At 41.7% G+C, this 21753-nt stretch overlaps 1 protein-coding gene across 3 annotated transcripts in view; it reads left to right on the top strand.

Moving 5' to 3' along the window:
• The first annotated feature begins 490 nt into the window (after window positions 1-490).
• The window catches only part of lepr (leptin receptor), a 44545-nt gene continuing 23282 nt past the window's right edge, over window positions 491-21753 (top strand). Inside the window, exon 1 of one of the 3 annotated variants that reach the window (XM_004568898.5) lies at window positions 491-588. In XM_004568898.5, coding sequence (XP_004568955.2) covers window positions 516-588 — 73 coding nt within the window. In that variant the 5' untranslated portion in view covers window positions 491-515. Of the gene's footprint in view, window positions 589-17645; window positions 17717-21524; window positions 21714-21753 lie in introns of those variants that run through there. The other 2 variants (XM_004568900.3, XM_004568899.4) reach the window with 2 other exon arrangements.

The raw sequence follows: 21753 nt of genomic DNA, 5'->3' as shown, positions 1-21753 counted from the left end.
TAAGGTTTGTTTGGCCTGGTCAGAATCAGTATGGGTCAGTGAGGGGAGAGCTGCTGCAAATGGCTCACAACCCAAAGCCAGCTCTTGGCTGTGCGTCAGAAGATTTATGGGATCAAATATCACTCATTGGACTGCATGCACACACACACAGACACAAAGCCCACAGTAGCTTAGGCAGAGGGGAAAATTTGAGGAGGCCCTTCACAGAAGGTAGGCTTGTCACTGAGATCTCTGTGTGCCCACAGCTAGAGGCTTACACATCCAGTCCACTTACATGTACACAAAAATAGAGATGGCTTTTATCCTCAGTGCCATCTACACTTGAGTGGCACCCACTCCAACAGTTACATGGATGATTGTCTCGTGTATTTACACCCTGTCCTGTGTGTGGTGTTGTGAGGGATTGGTGTGTATTCTGATAGCCTGTATCAGAAATAGCACCTGATGCCTAGCGACATGTTGCTCCGCATAAAGCGCTCTCTCTCCGTGTGGGACTTTAAAATGTCCAACTTCAAATGTTGGCCGTATCAGCTGGAAACAAACTTTTTTATCTTTCACTTCTGGATATCTGGTGGTGTGGGGCTGCTGGTGAGTAACTGTAAACACCGCAACATTTCATAAGACTGAACATAATCTTGTATGAAGCCTGACAGACTGCAAAGGCCGCCCGTGTCACTGAAGTTGATTTTGTGTTGACGGTTCGTTGGTTGGTTGTTTGGAGAAGTAACTGTCATACATGGTTGATCTCCCTTGTGTTTCTCATCACTCTGCGCTCCATTTGTTATACTGAAACGGTACATTCCCCTCCCTCGGTCTTTATATGTACAGTTTCTCACTTTCTTTCATTCTGCCTCACTTTAATTTAATTAATCACCACAAACTTTCTGTCTTGATAAAATGTCAGAGCTCCGCTGTGTTCTTACTTATTTTCTCTCCAAATTTTAGTGGCACACTTACACCTGTGGCCAGAAATCAAGTGGGATTGAATTGTTTTCAATCTGTGCGTTGACACAAGCAAAAGTGTAGTAGTGTTCGCTTTAGGAGGCTAGTGAGTTGGTATTTGAATGAAAAGAAAAATATTTGAATAGATCAATTGCAAAAACCCAAGAAAACTAAACAAAAAGAGACTGGGAAAAGTAGACTGCAGAGGGTAATGACCATCTGGGAGCTGCACTAGGAGGAATAATTAGGAACAGGGGAAAGATGGGGGATAAACTTGTTGGTAAAAGAGCAAAGTACCAAAGTTAAACTAGCTAGGATGCATGAGAACCAAGGATTACTGTAATGAACCGCTGATCTGTACCATAAGTCATCCTTGCGGGGGTTGTCGGAACTGTATGCGCAGTCGCACTAAGAACAGATGTGATCAGAGGCATGCACCGTAACGCGTATAGAGCAGTCTGTCGCGGCAGGAATAAGTTGTACAAAGTCCATCTAGACATGTGTGTCATGCAAGCTAGCAGCACCCCATGAGAAACGGGCCGAAGTGTTTAAGTGTTTACCGGAGTTTTGCACCCTTGGCAAGCGGACTGAGGTATGTGATGAGAGATGATCTGTTGTTATATTTTATTTAACAGAACTGTGTAATCCCTTGATGCTGTTTGAAGTAACCCCTTTTGTTTTATTTAATCTGTGACTGTATATCTCAGAATTACTTGTTTGAACTTGCCTGAATTAACTTAAGCTCATTGTTATAGTTCAAAGGGTACTGTACGGGTATCAATTTTTTCTTATTTTATAGTTTTCACGGTGCTCAACGTCCAGAGAATGAGCCGTGTGTGGTGAGGAAATAAATGGCTGCACCCGTTAGAGACTCTTCTGTCGTTCTTGATGCCAAGGGCTGCTACAATTACAAAATAAAACAGGAAATGATGGGATATTCAGATATATATTCAGGAAGAGTGAGAAGTAGAGGAGGCCGAGGAAGAGGACGTGGAGGTGAAGAAGTAGGACGAAGAGGATGACAAGGACAACGACGAGCAAGAGGAGGACGAGGAGGGGAGGGAGAGGAAGGGTAAGAAGAGTAAGAAATAGAATTGCTGATGACATCAGAGCTACAATAGTGGACCATGTAATCAACCGTGGAATGACCCTGAGGGAAGCTGGCCAACGGGTTCACCCTAAACTGAGCCGCTACACTGTAGCAAGCATCATAAGGACGTTTTGAAATGAGAATCGGTTAGTACAGTCACTTTGCACTAAGATCTGTAGCACTGCCATATTCTAATGAGAAACACAACAATACCATAGATGTAAAAGTCCAGAAGATATTTTCCCCAGTGCCTTCGACTAGAGGACATTTCATGTGATGTAGAAAAAATTTTGTGGCCAGATCCAGAGAGACGACACGATGTAGACTGATTTCTTTTTTTTCCTCAATGAAATTACTATTTCGTTTTGACTTGGAAATACAGTTTTTTCTGAATGCTTAAACCCTAACTGTGATTCCTGTAGCACAATCTCTAAAACTATTCAGACTTATAGCAAAACCACTCACTGAGTCTGCAAAACTAAAAGCACAAAAACTGCTTTGCACTCAGTTTGCAATTTTGTAACACACACTTTGCAAAACTGTAGGCACAATTCACTGCACAACACTCAAATTTCCAACACACTCCTAGCAAAAGTATACACATGTATGGCTATCATTAACACTAATTTGCCAACTGTCTGGCACACTTTCACATGTGAAAACTTTTTTAGATAATTAGTTCACTTTGCAATCAGCCTAAGCACTATAATACAGGTAAGCTGTGTGTGCAGAGTACAATGGAGGGAGCAGAAAGAGTGAGAAGTAGAGGAGGCCGAGGAAGAGGACGTGGAGGTGAAGAAGTAGGATGAAGAGGACGACAAGGACAAGGAGGAGCAAGAGGAAGATGAGGAGGGGGGAGAGGAAGATGAGGAGGGGGGGAGAGGAAGGGTAGGAAGAGTAAGAAATAGAATTGCTGATGACATCAGAGCTACAATAGTGGACCATGTAATCAACCGTGGAATGACCCTGAGGGTAGCTGGCCAACGGGTCCAGCCTAACTCGAGCCGCTACACTGTAGCAAGCACCATAAGGACATATTGAAATGAGAATCGGTCAGTACAGTCACTTCGCACAAAGATTTGTAGCACTGCCGTATGCCAATGAGAAACACACCAATACCATTGATGTGAAAATACTGAAATTGTTACTTTACAGAATTGCTAGATGACCAGATGCTGGGGCAGAGGAAGCATGTTCACTGCAGACCAAGTAACCCATATAGTCATTATGGCGATTGCAAATAATCCTATACTTGGAAATAAACACTTGTGTTTGTTTTGATGTGTTTGAATAAACACCAGTACTTGAAGTTTGGATCCCTTTATGCTTATGGATCTATGACAGAAGTATGAGCTCAAACTGACATAGCCTACCTTGTGCGCAGAGAAAGCAAAAGCCAGATGTGTTTTGTATTCATACCATCAGTGTGCAGTTGGCGCATTGTGTGCTTAGTAGATGATGGCTTGTGTGTACTGTTTGATACGGAAACACCATTTTTACGAAGGTGTGAAGAGTTAATCTAGCTGTGTTTGCTTTTGCAAGAGAACTACAATGTTTTGATTATTGGGTGACAGGTTTTCTTATTTGTGTGTAGAGTTTTGCAAAATTAGCCAATAGTTACAAAAAATGTGCTTAAGCAATCAGAAAAAACTGTAAATTTGGCAGCATGGCTCTGTTGCTGGTTGGATGGCAAACACATTTCATTTATGTAAAACAATGTGCGTGGAGATTCACATCAGGAGCATTGTGTCTTCAGCAGTGAAAACACTAACATTTTTATACTCGTGCTTTTTAGGCTGAGATCAGGTGCCCATGTCACACAACTATTTCAGACAAGCCTGAGGCAAGAAACTGTCTGGCTTCGATCGACACTTTAGTAGCTGGCGTTTGGAGAAGGAGCCACTATAGTTTTTCACTCTGTGTTAGCAATAAGAGCTGTGGCTATTCTGCTGGATGCAGAATGAAGCCAGCTGCACAAACTCTGTTATTTAAATTTTGAGAGCAAAAGGTGAGGTAATGGTTACGGACATCTCCATGGTGATGCTGTTTGCTCACTTGAAACGCAGTTGTCTAAATAATATCTATCTATCTATCTATCTATCTATCTATCCGTCCGTCCGCCCGCCCGCCCGCCCGCCCGCGGTGTAAACATTAAGATAAACTCTGTGTGTGTGTGTGAGGGAGTTCTGTGTGGATACACACAGCTCTGTTTAGTCTGAAAGCTGACAGATGCAAAGGATGAGCAAGAGATTAGATGGAAAAAAAGAAAGTAACCTAGGAAGCATTATTTGAAATACAAATCCTTCCTGTCTAAAAAGGATATGGGAAGATAAAATTTGACATATATGCAGCAAATTTAAGTTGAAAAAACAAAACAAAGAAACTTTTACTTCTTTTGGAGAACCCCGATCAGATAAACCCCCGATGGATGATGTGAATACCTTTGATCATCTTGTTACAGTGCATTGCTCTGCTGAGAACCCTTTGGTCCTGGCATTCATCAGGACGCTAATTTGAAGCGTACCATTCTGATGTTCCCATGCCTCAGTGTGTCTGCTTGTCTTCCGTCTCTCCTGTGAATCAGCAGCTTGAAGTATATGATCACCAAATGTTCCGGTGCTGCGCGTCCCACAACAAAATACTTCATCCCACCTGTTTATGAGTTTATATCGGTTTATGTCAGTGTGATATGATGCTAATGCTTTTAGCTATGTAGAGGTGCAAATATTCTAGGAAGGAAGGCATGACCCAGTATTCACTTATTGGAAAATATATATATTTTTCCAAGTAGATAAATATAATGAAATGAGTTTCTGTGCTTTGCTTCATTCTCTGTGTTGCTTCGGCTTCACTTTTTCCATTTTCTGCCATTATCGCAGTCCTCGTTTTGTTTGCTCGTTCATTTATATGCCATTTACAGGCACCCATACACTGTTCCTCTTTCTCGGACACTAATGCACCCACAATTTCTATTAAGGCTGTTATGTGACGTGGTTCGTTTATTTTTCTGATAATCTGTTTTCTGATAACACACACAAACCCATGTGCAGTTACACGTGCACATACTGATTTCTACCAAGCTCTGCTTAGTCACTGCTGAACGCCATAGGAAAGGTCAAGCTATACTCAAAAAGGTGAAAAAATACGTTGGTTAGAAGTTTTGTTCCTTCCATTACTGTAAGTGTTGCAGTTCCAGTGAGTTGCAGTAAGTGTTTTACTCTTATTAAAAATGATTATTTACACAGTTTTTATGTTTTAAATGTCACTCTAAGCCTGGAGGAAAGCTTGATTATAATGACAATGAGTTTGAAACTGAACCGATAGCCTCAATGGTTTACAGCTTCAGACTGCAAATATAACTCGAGGTTCAATAAGCCATTTTGCTTGGAAAACACTGAAATAAAAAAGGGGATTCTATGACCTGCGCCAGGAGAATTTGATTTGAAAGAATAGATATAGAGCATTCATTCAGGATGGCACTGGAAGAAAGTTTGCATCTCAAATGATACGTCCCTGCGAGGCGTTATAACAACCAAAGTGATGCTCTCAGTGGTGCTCAACGGATGCAGTGAGACATTAAGGCATTACTCAAACAGAAACCCACAAGGATGTTATTGCGTGCACTTGACAGCTTGCAGCTGACTAATTTAACACGAGTACCTTAAGAATGAAAAAGAAACTCACATACAGGCAACTGAAAAACTGGGGGAATTGTGGACATTAAGCCAAACTGTTGGTAAACACAAGATTCTGATTTATTGATATAAAACAAACTCCAGCATTTATCGGAGCTCCTCGCCCCCCCCTGGTTTAACTGTTTCAAACTTTAATTTCCTGTAAGTACTTATAGTTTCATGATGACTGTGGTGCAGATTCCTGTGCTTATGTGGAGTGCAAAAGGAAGAGAGTGGTTTTCTTTAATTTTTTTTATTGGCTTTTACCTTTTCAATAGTCTATTCCAGTTTTATATCCTAAAGCTGCTATTTTATGGGAGGCTTGCCACACACAAAATCAGCAGCACAGAGTGAGTGAGTATCATTTACACTTACTGATAGCCTGGTTTTCCAGTTTAATTTGAGTTGATAAAGACTTTAGTGTCATGTATTCAGTAAAAATGGCCCTGGATATGTTTATTGACATTAGGTTTGCCATTAGCATTCAGCAGTTGCTTAGCTACCTATTAGTATCCAGTCAGGGGTGCAGGATGCAGAGCAGCGTAGATGACAGCGATGAAGGCTCCTCTGTTGACCTGATTATATTATTTATTTATGTGCAGAGACTTTGGTATTAGATTTTGTTGGATTAATGTCTGTGTGTTTGTTGCTGCTTTACTTCTCACAGAACTTCCTCAAAGAGCCATTTGTTAACAAATGTAACCTTTCAGCTACGCACTGTGTAAGGTCATCTTGACGTGTTTCACATTATTCAGGTCGAATATTTACAATCTGTCATAGAGACGTCAACATCTGTGTTTTCTGAAACAAAGTCAAAAAAAGAGGCCTGGTAATTCAGAACCTGTCCTCACATAGTTTTTCTGCGTTGACATCAGCCCGCCAAAAATCTATTGTTGTTAATCTGAGCCATCTTAGTAAAACTGCACATGCTCAAATGCATTAAGGAGAAATGGAAGCTTTGCTGCTGAGCAAAAACAGGCGAATATTTTAAAGCAGGTAGTTTTAACAGGCCAGCAGCAGGACAGCAGAGTTCTAGAGTTAAACATAGAAAATGAAGCTGCTAATGAGTGTGGGAGTGACTAGACAGACAACAGAGCTGGTGTTACAAAAAGAGAAGTGACTGAATTACATTTAGCTTCTTTTTAGAAACACTCTAACCCAGTTTTGTTGCCTGCTTGGGCTGTTTGTGAAGACTCCTCACTGGCATGTTGCTACTTTTTCCTCCTAGATATGTTTGATCGATAGTCTTAGTTAATCAGTAAACAACTACAACTACTACTAATGTTTCTGTTATAGCCCTTCTGTCCACAATAATGTGTTCTCAATATGTAAAAATTGGCTGGGCACAGGCCAAGGGAAACAATGCTGCATGGGCTCGGTTTCCCCTTTCTTATTGCTTTTGCAGCTATCTGTAGGCTTTCTTGAGTTAGAAGGAAGTAGAGGAGTTATATATTTCCTAAATGACCATAGCCCCTGCACCCTTATTTATGTATTTATTACATTTTATAACTGCCCTTGTATACAGCCACACAATGTTTCTGTTTCAATGTTTCTTACGCATACATCATGTATACAGTTTCACTCACATATATGTATACATATATATTGGTTTTTATTTTTTTATTATTATTTATTTATTTTTTCCCTTCGTTGTATATCGTTTTCTCTTCTTACTTTTGCACCTTTGTGATCCAGCTAACCAATTTCGCTATGCAATAAACTGCACAATGACAATAAAAAGCTCTAAGTCTAGGTTTATGTGAACTTGCTTTACAATATGTTCATGCTGCACAGACTGAATTTTTACCAGTGCCACACACCTGTTTCATAAATGTTCCCTTGGAACTGGAGTATTTTTTCCCCGAGTGTGTGTGAGTTTAAGTTGCCAAAGCCGACACCAGAGACAATCTGATTTGATCTCAATGAGTTCTGTATGTGCTTAAACAATACAGTAGTATAAATTATTTGATCAAACATGACTTGGGAATGACAGGCAATTTGTTTCAGTTTATTCAGCCTGAAAGTCTACTTAAAGATTTAAAATACTAAATCACTGCAGGAAACAAAAGACTCATTGTCATGATATTAGACGTCAGATGATAGTCAACTACTGGTCTTGTTGCCTGACTCCACTTCACTTCTTTACTGTTTTATCACTATTGCCGCGAGGGCCAGCGCACCGGGTTCGAGATAATCAAATCTGATGACGCACAAGTTTTGCTCTGGGAATCCTCTTTTCTCCTATTCTCGCTAATTCTTTCCATATTTGTGTTCTGCCCTGGAAGGTGGAAAGAAGAGAAATGATCCTTTAAAGAGTTTCTCGTCTCTCAAAGGAAAAAGTAAGAGAGAAGCTGTGTGAGTGTCTGAAAACATAATTTACTTTGGACAGAATCAGCGACACACTGGCTCAGTGTGTCAGTGTGTGTGTGTGAGTGTGTATTCATGTCTTTGTGGGGACCAAAAATTCAAAGTTTACTATACTTGTGGGGACCAACAGCCCTTATGGAGACAAAATCCTGGTCCTCACGAGTTTGAAGGCATTTTTGAGACTCAAAATATGGTTTCAGTGTCAGGGTTACATTTGGGTTAAGGTTAGGCATTCATTTTTGATGGGTAAGTGGCCAGGGAAAGCATTATGTCAATTAGATGTCCCCACAAGACATGAAAACACAGTGTGTGTGTGTGTGTGTGTGTGTGTGTGTGTGTGTGTGTGTGTGTGTGTGCGCGCACGCATGTGTGCACAGAAATAAGAGTGAAACTGTGCACCAGAGAAAGGCTGTGGTTTTATAAGTCATTCTATCAGGCGCTGATGATGTGGTTCTGGCAGAATGGACAACAAAGTGAGAGTCAGTACAGTGTTCTCGTGTCAGCACATTGTCATGCCTGCTGCTGCGGACTGTGCGCTGATTTGTAGGAGCCAGAGGGAAAAGGACAGAGAGGGTGATAGAAAAAAAGAAAGACACGACTACAAGATGAGTAGGCAATACTCATCTCAACTGGGCCCCCAAGGCCTTTGCTATGGCCTCTGATGCTAAACAGCTCCACCCCACGCGAGTTCATCTTCAAGCCTTCCTGGTGTCACAGCCAGATGGATCCACTTACATCTGGCAGTCACTGGTTTTTCATCATGCCCGCTCCACCCCCCCCCATCCCCAACACACACACACACACACACACACACACACACACACACACACACACACACACACACACACACACACACACACACACACACACACACACACAAAATAACTCAGTGCTTTTTGTTTTCCAGGCGGTGTTTGTGCCAGCTGAGGAGCACAGATCTTTACAAATCGAATGAAATGTATTCGCTGCAGCTCTCTCAATGACTCCTGTGAGACCTGAGGGCTGCACACTAATACTCTCTCTTGCGCTCTTTCTCTCTCTCTCTGTCACACACGCACAACACAACCTGTTCAGAGCGGGTGGGGTTATTACGTCATAACTGTGCACATGATATCATCGACCTCCATCTGTGTAGCAGCACAAAGGCAAATCTGTTCAACAAAAACACAGGAGGGTCACCAAAGTAAGAAAATAAGAACAGAAAGCTAGAAACAAATGACTGTTTCCAATGTTAGTCAATTTATCGACCAATCAAAGAGCACAAAGAGCAGAAACACATTGCAATAACACCATTGAGCCCAAGGTACATCTTTATTTTGTTTTGGGTTTTTTTTGCTAAATCTATTTTTTTAATGGTTCAACAGTGTTATGAGTGGGCCAGGAGGCCTTAATGTTGAAAGCTTCGTCACCTGTTGCAAATTCAGTGAAAGTATATTGGCACCCAGAGCTGTTTCTGGGGCTTTGTGCACATAAGTGACTGGCTGAGCTGGACTGCCTGACTCACACTTTCTTTCTGCCTCTTGGCTATTTTCTTTGCCAGTCTCTTTTAGAAGTGGCAGACACTTCTAAATTATTGCTGCACAATAATGTTTAATATTTAGTATTTACTGTCATATTCCCATATATCATTGTGATGTTGTTTGTTCTATTACTCTTGTTCTCTTCTGCTTGTTTTCTTTTTTCTTTCTCAACAGGTGATCCAGGTGATCGATATATGCATTTTTTTTCTTTTCTTTTTTTTTCCTGCCCATTCTGTTGGTTTTTGTTTTTTGCCCTTCTCCCCCGTCCCTCTTCTCAGCTGTTTCTCTTTCCCTCTTTCTTTCTCCCCTTCTTTCCTCCATTCAAGTCTGTCCCGTATTCAGCAAGTGAAAATAAAATAAACAATAAAAGGTGAATCAAATGGACCATTATGGCAAGGCTGGGATGGTCAATTTGGTAAAGTAAATCCGTTGGGCATCTTTCTTTGCCTTTAGACAATAATTCTGATGGCAAAAGAGCCAAACGGGACAGGCAAAAAAAAAAAAAAAAAAGAAGTGGCAGACACTGCATCTAATGTGCAGCTGTGCCACACACTTGCACATTTCTGAAGAGAAAATAAAGCGCAAGTGAAAAAATAACAATGTCAAAATATTTCAGATTACCTACACTGGGATAGGCTAGTGCCATCAGGGAGTGCCTGTGTTGCAGTGTGTTGTGTGCTTTTTTTTTTTGCCTGTCCCGTTTGGATCTTTAGGATCATCATGGCCTTGCCATATTGGTCCATTTGATTGACCTTTATTATAATTATGTATTTATTTTATTTTCGTTTTTTAAAGGCGGGACAGACATGACTGGGGGATAGGACAGGGAGAAAGAATGAGGGAAAGAGAGGGAGAGAAAAAAAATAGAAGGGAGAAGAGAGGGTGAGAAAGGGGAGAAGAAAAAAAACGAAAAACAAACAAAACACCTGGATCACCTGTATGGAGATAAAAAACCAGAAGAGAAAACAAACAACAAAGAGCAACATAATAAAAACAACACCATTACAATTAACTAGCTAACAGTAGATAACAGTAGATACTTTTTAAATTTCACCTGTTGAGAACGAAAAAAGAAAACAAGCAGAAGAAAACGAGAATAAATAGAATAAACAACATCACGATGATCTATGGGAATATAACGGTAAATACCAGAGGTGGGACCAAGTGATTGTTTTGCAAGTCTCAAGTAAGTCTCAAGTCTTTATCCTCAAGTCTCAAGTCAAGTCTCAAGTAATGTCAGGCAAGTCAGAGTCGAGTCTCAAGTCACTGGTGTAAAAGTCCGAGTCAAGTCACAAGTCTGAAACTTTGAATTTCAAGTCCTTTCGAGTCTTTAAAAAAAAATAATGAAAAAATAATGTTGCAGTTATATGCTAAATGTAAATATTAGACCATGTAATTTTAAAATCTGTGTTTTTCTCAACACATGACAAAATAGTGAACTTTGAAAATATACACAAATTGTGAAATTGCACCTCTTTAAAATGCAGCTCAATTAAACCTAGCTCCAAGAATAATTTTCACCGACAGTTCTGAGATAAGCTGCATGTTATTCTTGGATGCGTTTGTAGGACCAGCTTTAAAATCGCATGACAAAAATATCATACACATTAAAAAAAACTGCATCACCAACGTAGCCTGGACAACATTTGCTAGTTAGATGAAGTCAGCTATCTCATCGTAGCATATTTATATGCATATTTATAATCATACGGTTCTTGGAGTGAGTGCATACACTCATGAAGTTTAGTAACTTCAGGTCACTGCAACAAGCCCAGGTACAGTTTACCGACGGATGGGTGCAGGACCTTGAAATGCACCGTGTAGAACGAAAGACCATCGTACGTATCATAAGTTTACCAGTCTCACAAATTGTCGTCATAAATACACATTCCTTAACCGTTTATTAATAGGACCTTTGAGCTCAACGGTAATTAATTAGTAGTGGAAATAATTTCTGGTAGCATCACAGAAATGTAGCAGTGACAATAATACTGTATGCTGTAATCATACTGGGCAATTAGTGATACAAAAAACCTGTTTTATCCTGTGAATAAAAGTATATGTTTTTGTCAATGTACCATAATAACAGAAGCGAAACGCAATATTGTGTCAGGACAATTCACTATTTATGCACAATAAATAAAGGAGCATAGCGCGACAATTTCTGTTCAGCGCCAGACTTGCTTGTAACCTATATCACCAATTATGTTATGAAAATGACGCATTAACTACAACAGCAGACTGACCTTCGTGTAAATGCTTGGAGCAGACTAACCTGTGAGCTGGAGTGTTCTGGGACGTTATATTTGGTCTTTGAATGGCTGCAATCCAGACCATCCGTCGCGTCTTTGTTACTTTGGAAACATGGCTTGAACAATTTCTCTTCAACGACGTAATCCGATAACAACCGATCTCTTTACCCGTCGGCTTCCCGTGGCTGTCATGCGACCGGCTATTGCAGTTAATAATACAACAGCTTCTTGACATTTTTGTGTTTCTTTTTATCGCTGTGTGACTGATTTTAATTGAAAGCCTGCGTGCGCTAGTACCGCTTGCCACGAGTTCCCAGAATCCTTTGCGGTTCTACCCGTGAATGACGTCACATTTTCAATCTCTATATAATATGCATGTTAAATTTTATATTTGGGGTAAAATATCAAGTCTTTTCAAGTAAACCGGTTCAAGTCCAATTCAAGTCCCAAGTCATTGGTGTAAAAGTCCAAGTCAAGTCACAAGTCTTAGAACATTTTTTCAAGTCAAGTCTAAAGTCATAAAATTAATGACTCGAGTCTGACTCGAGTCCAAGTCATGTGACTCGAGTCCACACCTCTGGTAAATACTAAATATCAAACATTATTGTGCAGCATGTAAGATCGACAGCGCACAGTGTGCTTTGAGGTAGGAGCCAAAAAGGGTGTAGTTTGTGTGTGTGAGTCCCCGTGTGTACACCTGTGAGCTTGTTTTTAAAAGGTTCCTTCATGTAATGATCTGCTAGAGGGTGTGGGGGAGCCACAGCCCCGTCCTCCAGGGCATGAAGCAGGTATGGAGGAGATCAAGACTCCAGACATCCAGAGGCCCTCAGAACACAAGAGACCAAGGAAGACCAACAGAGGGGCAGCCGCGCCACTATCCCAGAAAGAGCTGAGGAGAGTCCCAGATGAGGGGTCACTCAGCAGCCGCGGAGCAGAAGCCAGGAGGGGTTGCAGTGACGTGCCCGTGAGCTCCGCTGGCAGCCAGCTGTGCCAGAGTGACCGAGCCCGAGGCCGAGAGGCTGAGGGCACCCCACCCCCGAAGTGGCCCAAGCGGGCCCCAGGCTCCAGGCCCCGACAAGCAGCCACCAAGGAGTGAGCCGGTGTGTACCTGGGTGCCCATCCCCAGACACAAAGAACCACCAACGCACCGATGTCTGAGGGCGTCTGCCACTGGCAGGGGAAGTGGTGGGGGGAGATAGACCTTCATACCTCGGAGGACCTGGGATGTCCCCAGAGAGGTGGCGTCTGATACCCAACCTGACATATGGACACAGACAAACAGGCACACACAGATACAAACATCCATTCCCACCCTCATGCTCTCATATGCAATTACTCAACACTCACCCAACGTGGAGATGGACATAGAGAGACATTGTACACACAATCACACTCCCCAAGCGTACTCTAAGCCCTGGGTCTAGGTACCCTTGCCCCTGGAGGGGGAAACTGCAGGTGGTGTTACCCTTTTCCCTGGGGTGGGGAGAAGCAGACCGCCCTGATTCCGCAGCAGCAGGGAGGCCCCACATTCCAGACTGTGTTGTGTGCTTGTCTCAACAATGTTCAGGTGGGTAGCATGTGTCTTAGTAATATTCTGCTGGTGTGGCTTCCAAAGATTGGCCTGTTTTTATTTTAGATTTTGGCTGTACAAACAAGAGCTAATGACAGAAGCAGTGTCAGCTTGTATTTCTGCCAGCACATCCCGTAAGGAAACACGTGTTACAGCTGTGAACTGGGAAAGCACGCTTTTGTCAGTACACACTGCTGCACATATGATGAAGAATCAAATTCATGATATAACAAGCATGTGCCCTCAACTACTGAGTGGTCATGTCTTTTCAGAAAAAAAAACCCATGAGGGCAAAGGTGTGTGTTTGGCAAACTTTCAGGATTTGTTCTGCTCAGCAGCAAGGCAGCTGCCTGCTAGGCGTGACTGCGTTTCTAACAGGGACATTCATAGTGTGGCCTGGGCAAAATGCCAGTGGAAACAAGGATGTCCAGTCCAAGGACCTTCCACAGACATGAAAACAGAGAGCTCAACAGTATATTCTGCACACTGAGCACAAACACACTAAAAACATCTGATGCTCTGTATTGAACTGCACAGATACTCATTCACATCTTTAGAATTAGAAAATTCAAGATGGGAGTTGGAAGGGAAAATGTATTCCCGTAAGCATGGGCCGAAAATTTCCCCAGTGGAAAATACCATATAATAAATAAATTAGTTATATTACGTCCATCCATTTTTCCAAACTTGTCCAATTTAGGGTTCCAAGAGGGGCTGGAGCCTATCCCAGCTGCAATGGAGTGAGAGGCAGGGTACACCCTGGACAAGTCACGACAGGCCTAGATAACCAATCACACTCACACCTATGACCAATTTAAACCATAAGTTAACCCAACCCCTCTAACTGTTTGTCTTTTGACTGTTGGAAGAAGCCGGAGAACTCACCGAAATGCGGGGACAACATGCAAACTGCATACAGACCAGATAGTGAATTAGAGTCCAGGATCTTCTTGTTAAAAGGCAACAATTCAATGCAGTTCAATTTTATTTATATAGCACCAAATCACAGCAGCACTCGTCTCAAAGTGCTTTATATTGGAAGGAAAAGATCATACAATAATACAGAGAAAACCCAAACAATCGAATGACCCCTTTGAGCAAGTGCTTGACAATAGTGGGGAGGAAAAACCCCCTTTTAACAGGAAGAAACCTCATATGTAATGCAAACACAATTGTTCCTAGCACAGAACCCTGTGGAACTCCATAATTAAACAAAGTGTGTGAAGAGGACTCCTCATTAACAAATTAGAGTCTATGATATGATTTAAACCAGCACAGTACCTTTAATTCATACAGCATGCTCTATAATAAAATACTGTGGTCAACAGTAACAGTATCTAACACTGCACTGAGGTCTAGCTGGAGAAGCACAGATTTGATCCTTCTTATTGCCACTGTCACAGGCCATAAGAAGACCACATGTAACCCTCACTAAATCAGTTTCTGTACTTTGATGAGCCCTGAAGCCTGACTGAAACTCTTCAAATAAACCATTCCTCTGCAGATGATCAGCCAGCTATTTTACAACTACCTGTAATTAGCTAAGATATCTGGGTCAAGTGATGCCTTTTCAAGTAAATGTGTAATTATTGCCATTTTAAAGGAGTGCAGTACTAAGCGATATCTAGAGATAGATGATCATATTTAAAATTGAAGTATTAACTAATGGTAGGACTTCTTTGAGCAGTCTTGCGGGAATGGGGTCTAATAGACACAACAATGCAATATACACAATATTTTATATATTATATTATGCTATGGGATCACTTATGGCACACAAGAAGTGTAGAAAATAAATAATGAATTAATGCACATATCTACACAGTTTACTGTTGCTCCTCTTGCTCTGCATAATTTGGCCTCTTGCCCTATCGCTCTCTCTTTCCAAGAAAAAGCAGCTCCAGGACGACAACGCGTGTTTGTGAGTTGTGTTTTGTTTTGTCTTCTCTTTACTCCTTTAAAATTCACAGTTAAGAATACTGAAGAAGTATAAAATTTCTATAGAAAGATAAGCCTTCCTGCCAACTGCAAACGGGTTCCTTCCAGAGAATAGCTGAAAACAAAAACATGGCAGATGAGTAATTTCTGTGGAACACACACTCTAACAATAGCGATTTATCTGTTTCTATTTCCTGCCTTATTTCCTCTCTTTCATGCTGAAATTATAGATGCAAGGGTCACAGCTTAATATGGAAAGCTAGGGTACAAAGCAAGCATGAATTTGAAGTCACTCTTTGAATGTGATTTGAATTCACGTAGAAGGGGATGAAAACATGTACATCATGCATTTAAAATGAAGAGATGATATCATTCCCCTCAAGTGACATCATCCTTACCAGACTTAAGGATGACCTCATCCTCTCGCTATGCAATCTCCTCCCCAAAGGTTTTTTCAGCATGCCATGTGTTTAACTATTCATGAATGGCTTCCCAACCTGTGAGACGCAGAGGCATCTTTATGCTTCAAGCCACTGGGGGGTGTTTGTTAGACAGCATCCACTCATAATGTTGAGACCGTGTGTGACTCATCTGCTGCAGCAATGATACTGTAGATCTCTTGTCAGGTCATCCACCTACTTTTTAGTGGCTCATACAAAATATTGTACAACAAACAATTCATGTGGACATAAGCAGCACGGACATGGATTGATCCCCCCCTTCTCTGACAGCATTTGGCTTGTTGGTGAGATGGTGCATGGCGTCACGTCAAACTATTTGTGACATTTCTGTTTTGTTTTTTTAATAACTTTTTACTATTAAAAGATATTGATCAATTAGATCAACTGAGATTTTTTTTTTTTGGTGGATTTTAGTTGAGGTTTCTATTATATTTTAAAAAAAATGTGTTCCATGATGTGATGTGCATTAGTTTAATAGTAATAGTGGTCGTTTCAGTTTGTATAAGGAACAATTACTCACATGGTAATGCGATGCATGTAGGAGCAGTTATCTTCTTCCTTTTCTTACTGAACATCAGGGTTTGTCTAATCCCCTCAACAAAGAGCAACCACCTCAAAGACTGAACATCAGCACAGAAAGCACATGCAGACCGGATCCTTGTGGTAAAAAAAAAAAGAACAAAGAAACTGCTCCTGTCACTCATCAGATGCTGAGCTTGTAATTTTAAAAATTAGATTTATAATTAGATTATTTTTATTAATACCAGCATACCAGTTGGTGTTGTCACCGCTGCACACACGTTAGCATGATGTCATTCCAGAGGATGATGTCATGCTTTTGGTGAGGCTGTCTTTCCACTGGTCTGTTAATCACTGAACCTTAGATTTTAACCCAGTTTTATGTACAATGTCAGACACTACACATCTAATTTTTCACTAACTTTCTTTGAAAGTGCCATGAAAAATGTCAAATATCCCCAACAGCAAGAATGTCAGCTGAAGCGCTGAAGAGATCTGGGTTTAAAAAAAGCTATTAACTTTGGCAGCAGTTTGCTGTTTTTCCACAATCCAAAGCATGTTGTCTTTATGAGTAATGTCGTCTGTAAGTGTGAATAACACTATTCAAACATTTGCGCTTTGGGGTACTTAGGACCAAGTAAAGCGCTATACAAATACAGACCATTTACCATTTAAAAATGGTCCAAAAGTAGGAAAAAAGCATTTTACACTTGTTTTCCATCAAGCAGCTGAATCATATGTTTTCTCACATAAATTGACAAAAAGTAACTAAAGACAAATGCAGCAGCAGGAAAACCAAACATACTTGTCATCTCTCGTCCTTTTACTCCTGTTTGACGCTCATGTGGGTGGATTTTGAATGTGTGAAACCAGATTCTTCCAAGCATCCCTGCAGTATAGTATAGCGACAGTGCAGCGCAGGCTGCTGAAAACAATGAGCCAAATCAATCTCCATAAAGACCGGTGGGCTGTGAAAGCGAGGTGATGGACCTCTATCATGACGCAGGTCAAGGAACTCCCCTTGCAAATTAATCTCCTCATTTTTTTGCAAAGGCGGTTTATGCAGTGACGCATCCTTTCTACGTCATAATGGCTTATAGTGACTGCAGGCACTATCTCACTATGGCACACACATACACATGCACACTAGCACTACTATATTTGTGAGGGTATTATCTGTCATTTAGTCCCCAGATGCAAACGTTACTACGCACATGTTGACACATCCGTCCTTCCTGCCACTCAGTAAAGAGCTGCTGGGCCAGCTGCAGTCTCTGACAACATTTAATCTGTTCCTCATGTCGCTCTGGATATCATCCACATGCTCCATTTCCCTGTGAAAATCCAAAGGCATGCGAGTCAGATGATGTGGCATATAAGAATGTAAGTGTGAATGTCTTTGTTAGCCTATTTTAGCTTTTCAGTGTCCTCTCTGCTCTAAAGTTTCTCTGCAGTGTTTACGCTAAAATTGATGGATTGATATCTTTGAAAAGCATTTCCAGCCTTGCTCAGTGAGTCTTTCACATATCATTGTTGTCCCTACCTCCTGAACAAGATTCAAAGGAGTGTATTACTGCATATATTTTGTGTTCACCTAAATGTCAGGGTTTGAGTAAAACCAAAAAACCTTTCTTGTCGTCGCTGTAACAATAATAAACATCTAATTAACGTCATAGTTCTCCATGCAGCTTTGAAGGATGTGAAACTGAGGCAAAAGCCTTTAATCAGTTAACGTTGCAGCTGAAAGTATCATTTGGAAATGAAAAGCCAGGAGCATCTTCCTTGGAGGGTTCAACCCGGGGTTGCGGTCATGGCCTGTTAAGGGCTCTGTTGGCTCTCCGGTGACGGTTTCCTCGTGGCTGCGTGCAGCGGGGCTAGGGGAGGGTCTGTGCTGACAGACGTGGGTTACTGACCTGGTAGCATGGCTGCCCCTGGGTGGGTCCGGGACAGGCGTGAGGTTCTGGGGGCGCTCCATCTCTGGGCTGGGGCCCTGGCTTGGCCTTGGGGGATTGGGTCCCGGTTGGTGTGTTGCCAGGGTTGTGGGTGGGTGGGTGTATGGGGGCCCAGCCCTGGTGCAGGGTTCCGCCGGCTCATTGAGCCACCTGTGGGGCTCTTCAACTGGTGGGGGAGGCTGTTACATCTTGCAGGAGGTCTCCTCTCTTCAGGAACTCTCTCTGCAGGAGGAGGAGATGCAGGAGAGGTGGAGGAAGATCTCAGCCTGGGCGTCTATTGTCTTGTGTAGTCTGGAAGATGAGTGGATGACGGGGTGGGTGCAGTTTTCTCTGTGGTGGGGTCGGGTCGGCTGTCCTGGGCTCTGTGGGGCCAGGCGGCGCTGCCGAACTAGGCCCCGGTCCGGAGGGGCCTGGGCCCTCTCTCCCTGGCGGGTTGTAGATTATGGGGGTGCCTACTGGGGTCAGCGGGGGAGCTGGCCGCTGCGGCTGCTGAGTGAGCCCTCATCTGGGACTCTCCTCAGCTCTTTCTGGGACAGTGGCGCGGCTGCCCCTCTGTTGGTCTTCCTTGGTCTCTTGTGTTCTGAGAGCCTCTGGATGTCTGGAGTCTTGAGCTCCTTCATACCTGCTTCATGCCCTGGTGGACGGGGCTGTGGCTCCCCACACCATCTAGCAGATCATTACATGAAGGAACCTTTTAAATACAAGCGCGTCCATGCTCACAGCTGTACACACGGGGACTCACACACACAAACTACACCCTTTTTGGCTCCTACCTCAAAGCACACTGTGCGCTGTCGATCTTACGTGCTGCACAATAATGTTTAATATTTAGTATTTACTGTTATATTCACATAGATAATCGTGATGTTGTTTATTATGTTGCTCTTGTTTTTTTCTTCTGCTTGTTCTCTTTTTTTTTCTTTTTCAATAGGTGATCCAGATATTTGTATTTTTTGTCTGCTTATTTTGTTGGTTTTTGTTTTTTGCCCTTTATCCCCGTCCCTCTTCCCTGCTGTTTTTCTTTCCCTTTCTTTCTCCCCTTTCTTTTCCCCAGTGAAGTCTGTCTCGTATTTAACAAGTGAAAATAAAATAAAATAAATAATAAAACGTGAATCAAATAGACCATTATGGCAAGGCTGGGATGGTCCATTTGGTAAAGTAAATCCGTTGGGCATCTTTCTTCACCTTTAGACAATAATTCTGATGGCAAAAGAGCCAAACAGGACAGGCGAAAAAAAAAAAAACTGTCACATAATCACTGTGACAGTGATTATGATAACTAAAGGTCACTGTCACAAGGAAACACAATTATGTTTCTCAATAATTTGCTTGCACAATCAACTGTAATGTGAGAGCAGTTTCAGCTTGAAACCGAGCTGCTCTTGGGCTTACCTAAGCCTAGTCAGAGTTCAGAAAAATCAAATCTAAAAAGCAAACTGGAACCCGAAAAATGACTTAACAGTCACAAGTGGACTGTGGATCGTCACACTATTCACATACACCCACGCACTGTGCCCCTTAAGAAATGTCACAGTGAATATAATCATATGTCTCAGATTCTAAATTAAACTAATTAGAATTCACACCTATAGACAGACTAGTCAACTCAATAACCACATATTCCAACTGCAATACTAATTAGTAGCATTATGTTTCACTTCATGCGCTGCCACAAATGTAGCTACAATGCTTTGGTCAGTTTGGCAGCCGCTGATTAATGAATGCTATTACATTACATTTAATATCATTTGCAATGCACGTGACAGACAGGATACAGCCAGAATTAAGATTACTGATAAAGTGTCCCGATGTCCTGGAAACCTGGTGTATTGCAAAACGTTTTAAACAGTGCCAAATCAGAAAATTAAAGCATGCCTGTGTATTTACCACGTGGTCTGTTTGGGGCACATTTGGGGCAATGAATGAACAGCGGGTATTACATATAAAGTAAGTTCTGTATTTTCACTTGTGTGCTACATCACTCAGAACAACAAATTCATTCACTGCTGTGAAAGCCCTGTATAGTTAATCATAATACAGACATACCTTCCATTCAAATAACAGACTGCCTGTTTGCATTTGGAAAAGTAGGCTGACTTCGTGGTGTGGACAGGGAAACTTTTTTCTTTTTTCCAGGACTAGAAGAAATTGTTAAGGTAATTCAAAATTAAAGGAAAAAGCTGCATGTCACAATAACCCTAAGTAGGCTACTGGACTGTTTGCACATATACAATCAGCAGACTCAGTTTCACTTGTGCTTTAGTGACAGTCTTTTTCTTTTTTTACTCAAGAAGAAGGGAGTAAAATTTGCTTATCACCGCATAAGGCCAATGACAAACTTACTGTCAAAAAACAAAAACAAAAAAAAAAACCTCGTGATGGTGCTCTTGTAAAGCCGTTAATTTCTCCCAGGTGTAACATTTCTTATTCTCTGTCTTTAATTATTCATAATAATTATTCATAATTAAATAATTAATTATTTAATTATTAGCGAGACCCTCTGAGCGCAGGGATCAGACAAGCCCTTATTCTGTGTGATGCTTAGCCCTCGGGTATACCCAGTGTTGGGACTAACGCGTTACTTAATAACGCGTTAGTCCCAACACTGGGTATAACAAGTGCTTACTGTAAAGTTAACATATATCTCAAACTCAGGTTTGAGATTCAGGTTCACAGCAGAAGAATTAATAACAGTGGTGCTTCGGAACCGTGACTAGAGAAAGCAAGTTACTGCTTCACTCAGATATTTTGGATATGCAAAAAATTACTTGGCTCACACACTTTATGGGCTTTTAATGGAATGAAAACCTGGAAGGAGAGGGCAAACCAAGTCATTAACGTTTTGCACATTTTCATGGCCCACGAGTGCAAGTGGCTTTCAGTATTCCAGTTATTGGTGTGAAAGACTTCCCAGATACAGTAGTTACCCTATCTGTAAACATATGGCAGGCTAAAGAGACGCATAAACTAGACTCATCCATAGATAGATGGATTTAGTCAGTTTTAACTTTAAACAAATGATTCCATTTATCTTGTCATACTTATTACAAAGCATGTTTTATATTCAATATAATAATGGAGGAGGGTTAAATTATTTCAAAACTGCACTCGAGTTTAGACCTTGAGCAGCAGCGTAGTAGATTCTTGTGGGATTCCCGCAGATGTCTTGAACGCATCACGATGGGCCGGGCACTGGAGGCTCTCCCTCCTCCCTCGGCTCTTTAGCTGTTTCAGCCGCCTTCAATCTCGTTCTGGGCAGCGGCTCGTTTTGCGAGAGGGAGGGGAAACTGCCCGTCTGTCACTGGGAAATCCTGATCGCTACCCTCGGTCTCAGTTAGCGGGGAGTGAGCTGTGATAGAGGCGCGCAGGTCTTCAGAAAGGATTAAATTCAACTGAATGAAGCGCACACGAAGTTCTTCGGCAGCGACGTAAGAACCCTTTCTCGTTATTACTAAAGCCGTGTCCGAT

Source organism: Maylandia zebra, linkage group LG17 (genome assembly GCF_041146795.1).
Source record: "Maylandia zebra isolate NMK-2024a linkage group LG17, Mzebra_GT3a, whole genome shotgun sequence".
NCBI lineage: Eukaryota > Metazoa > Chordata > Actinopteri > Cichliformes > Cichlidae > Maylandia > Maylandia zebra.
This window is presented reverse-complemented; position numbering and strand designations above follow the sequence as displayed.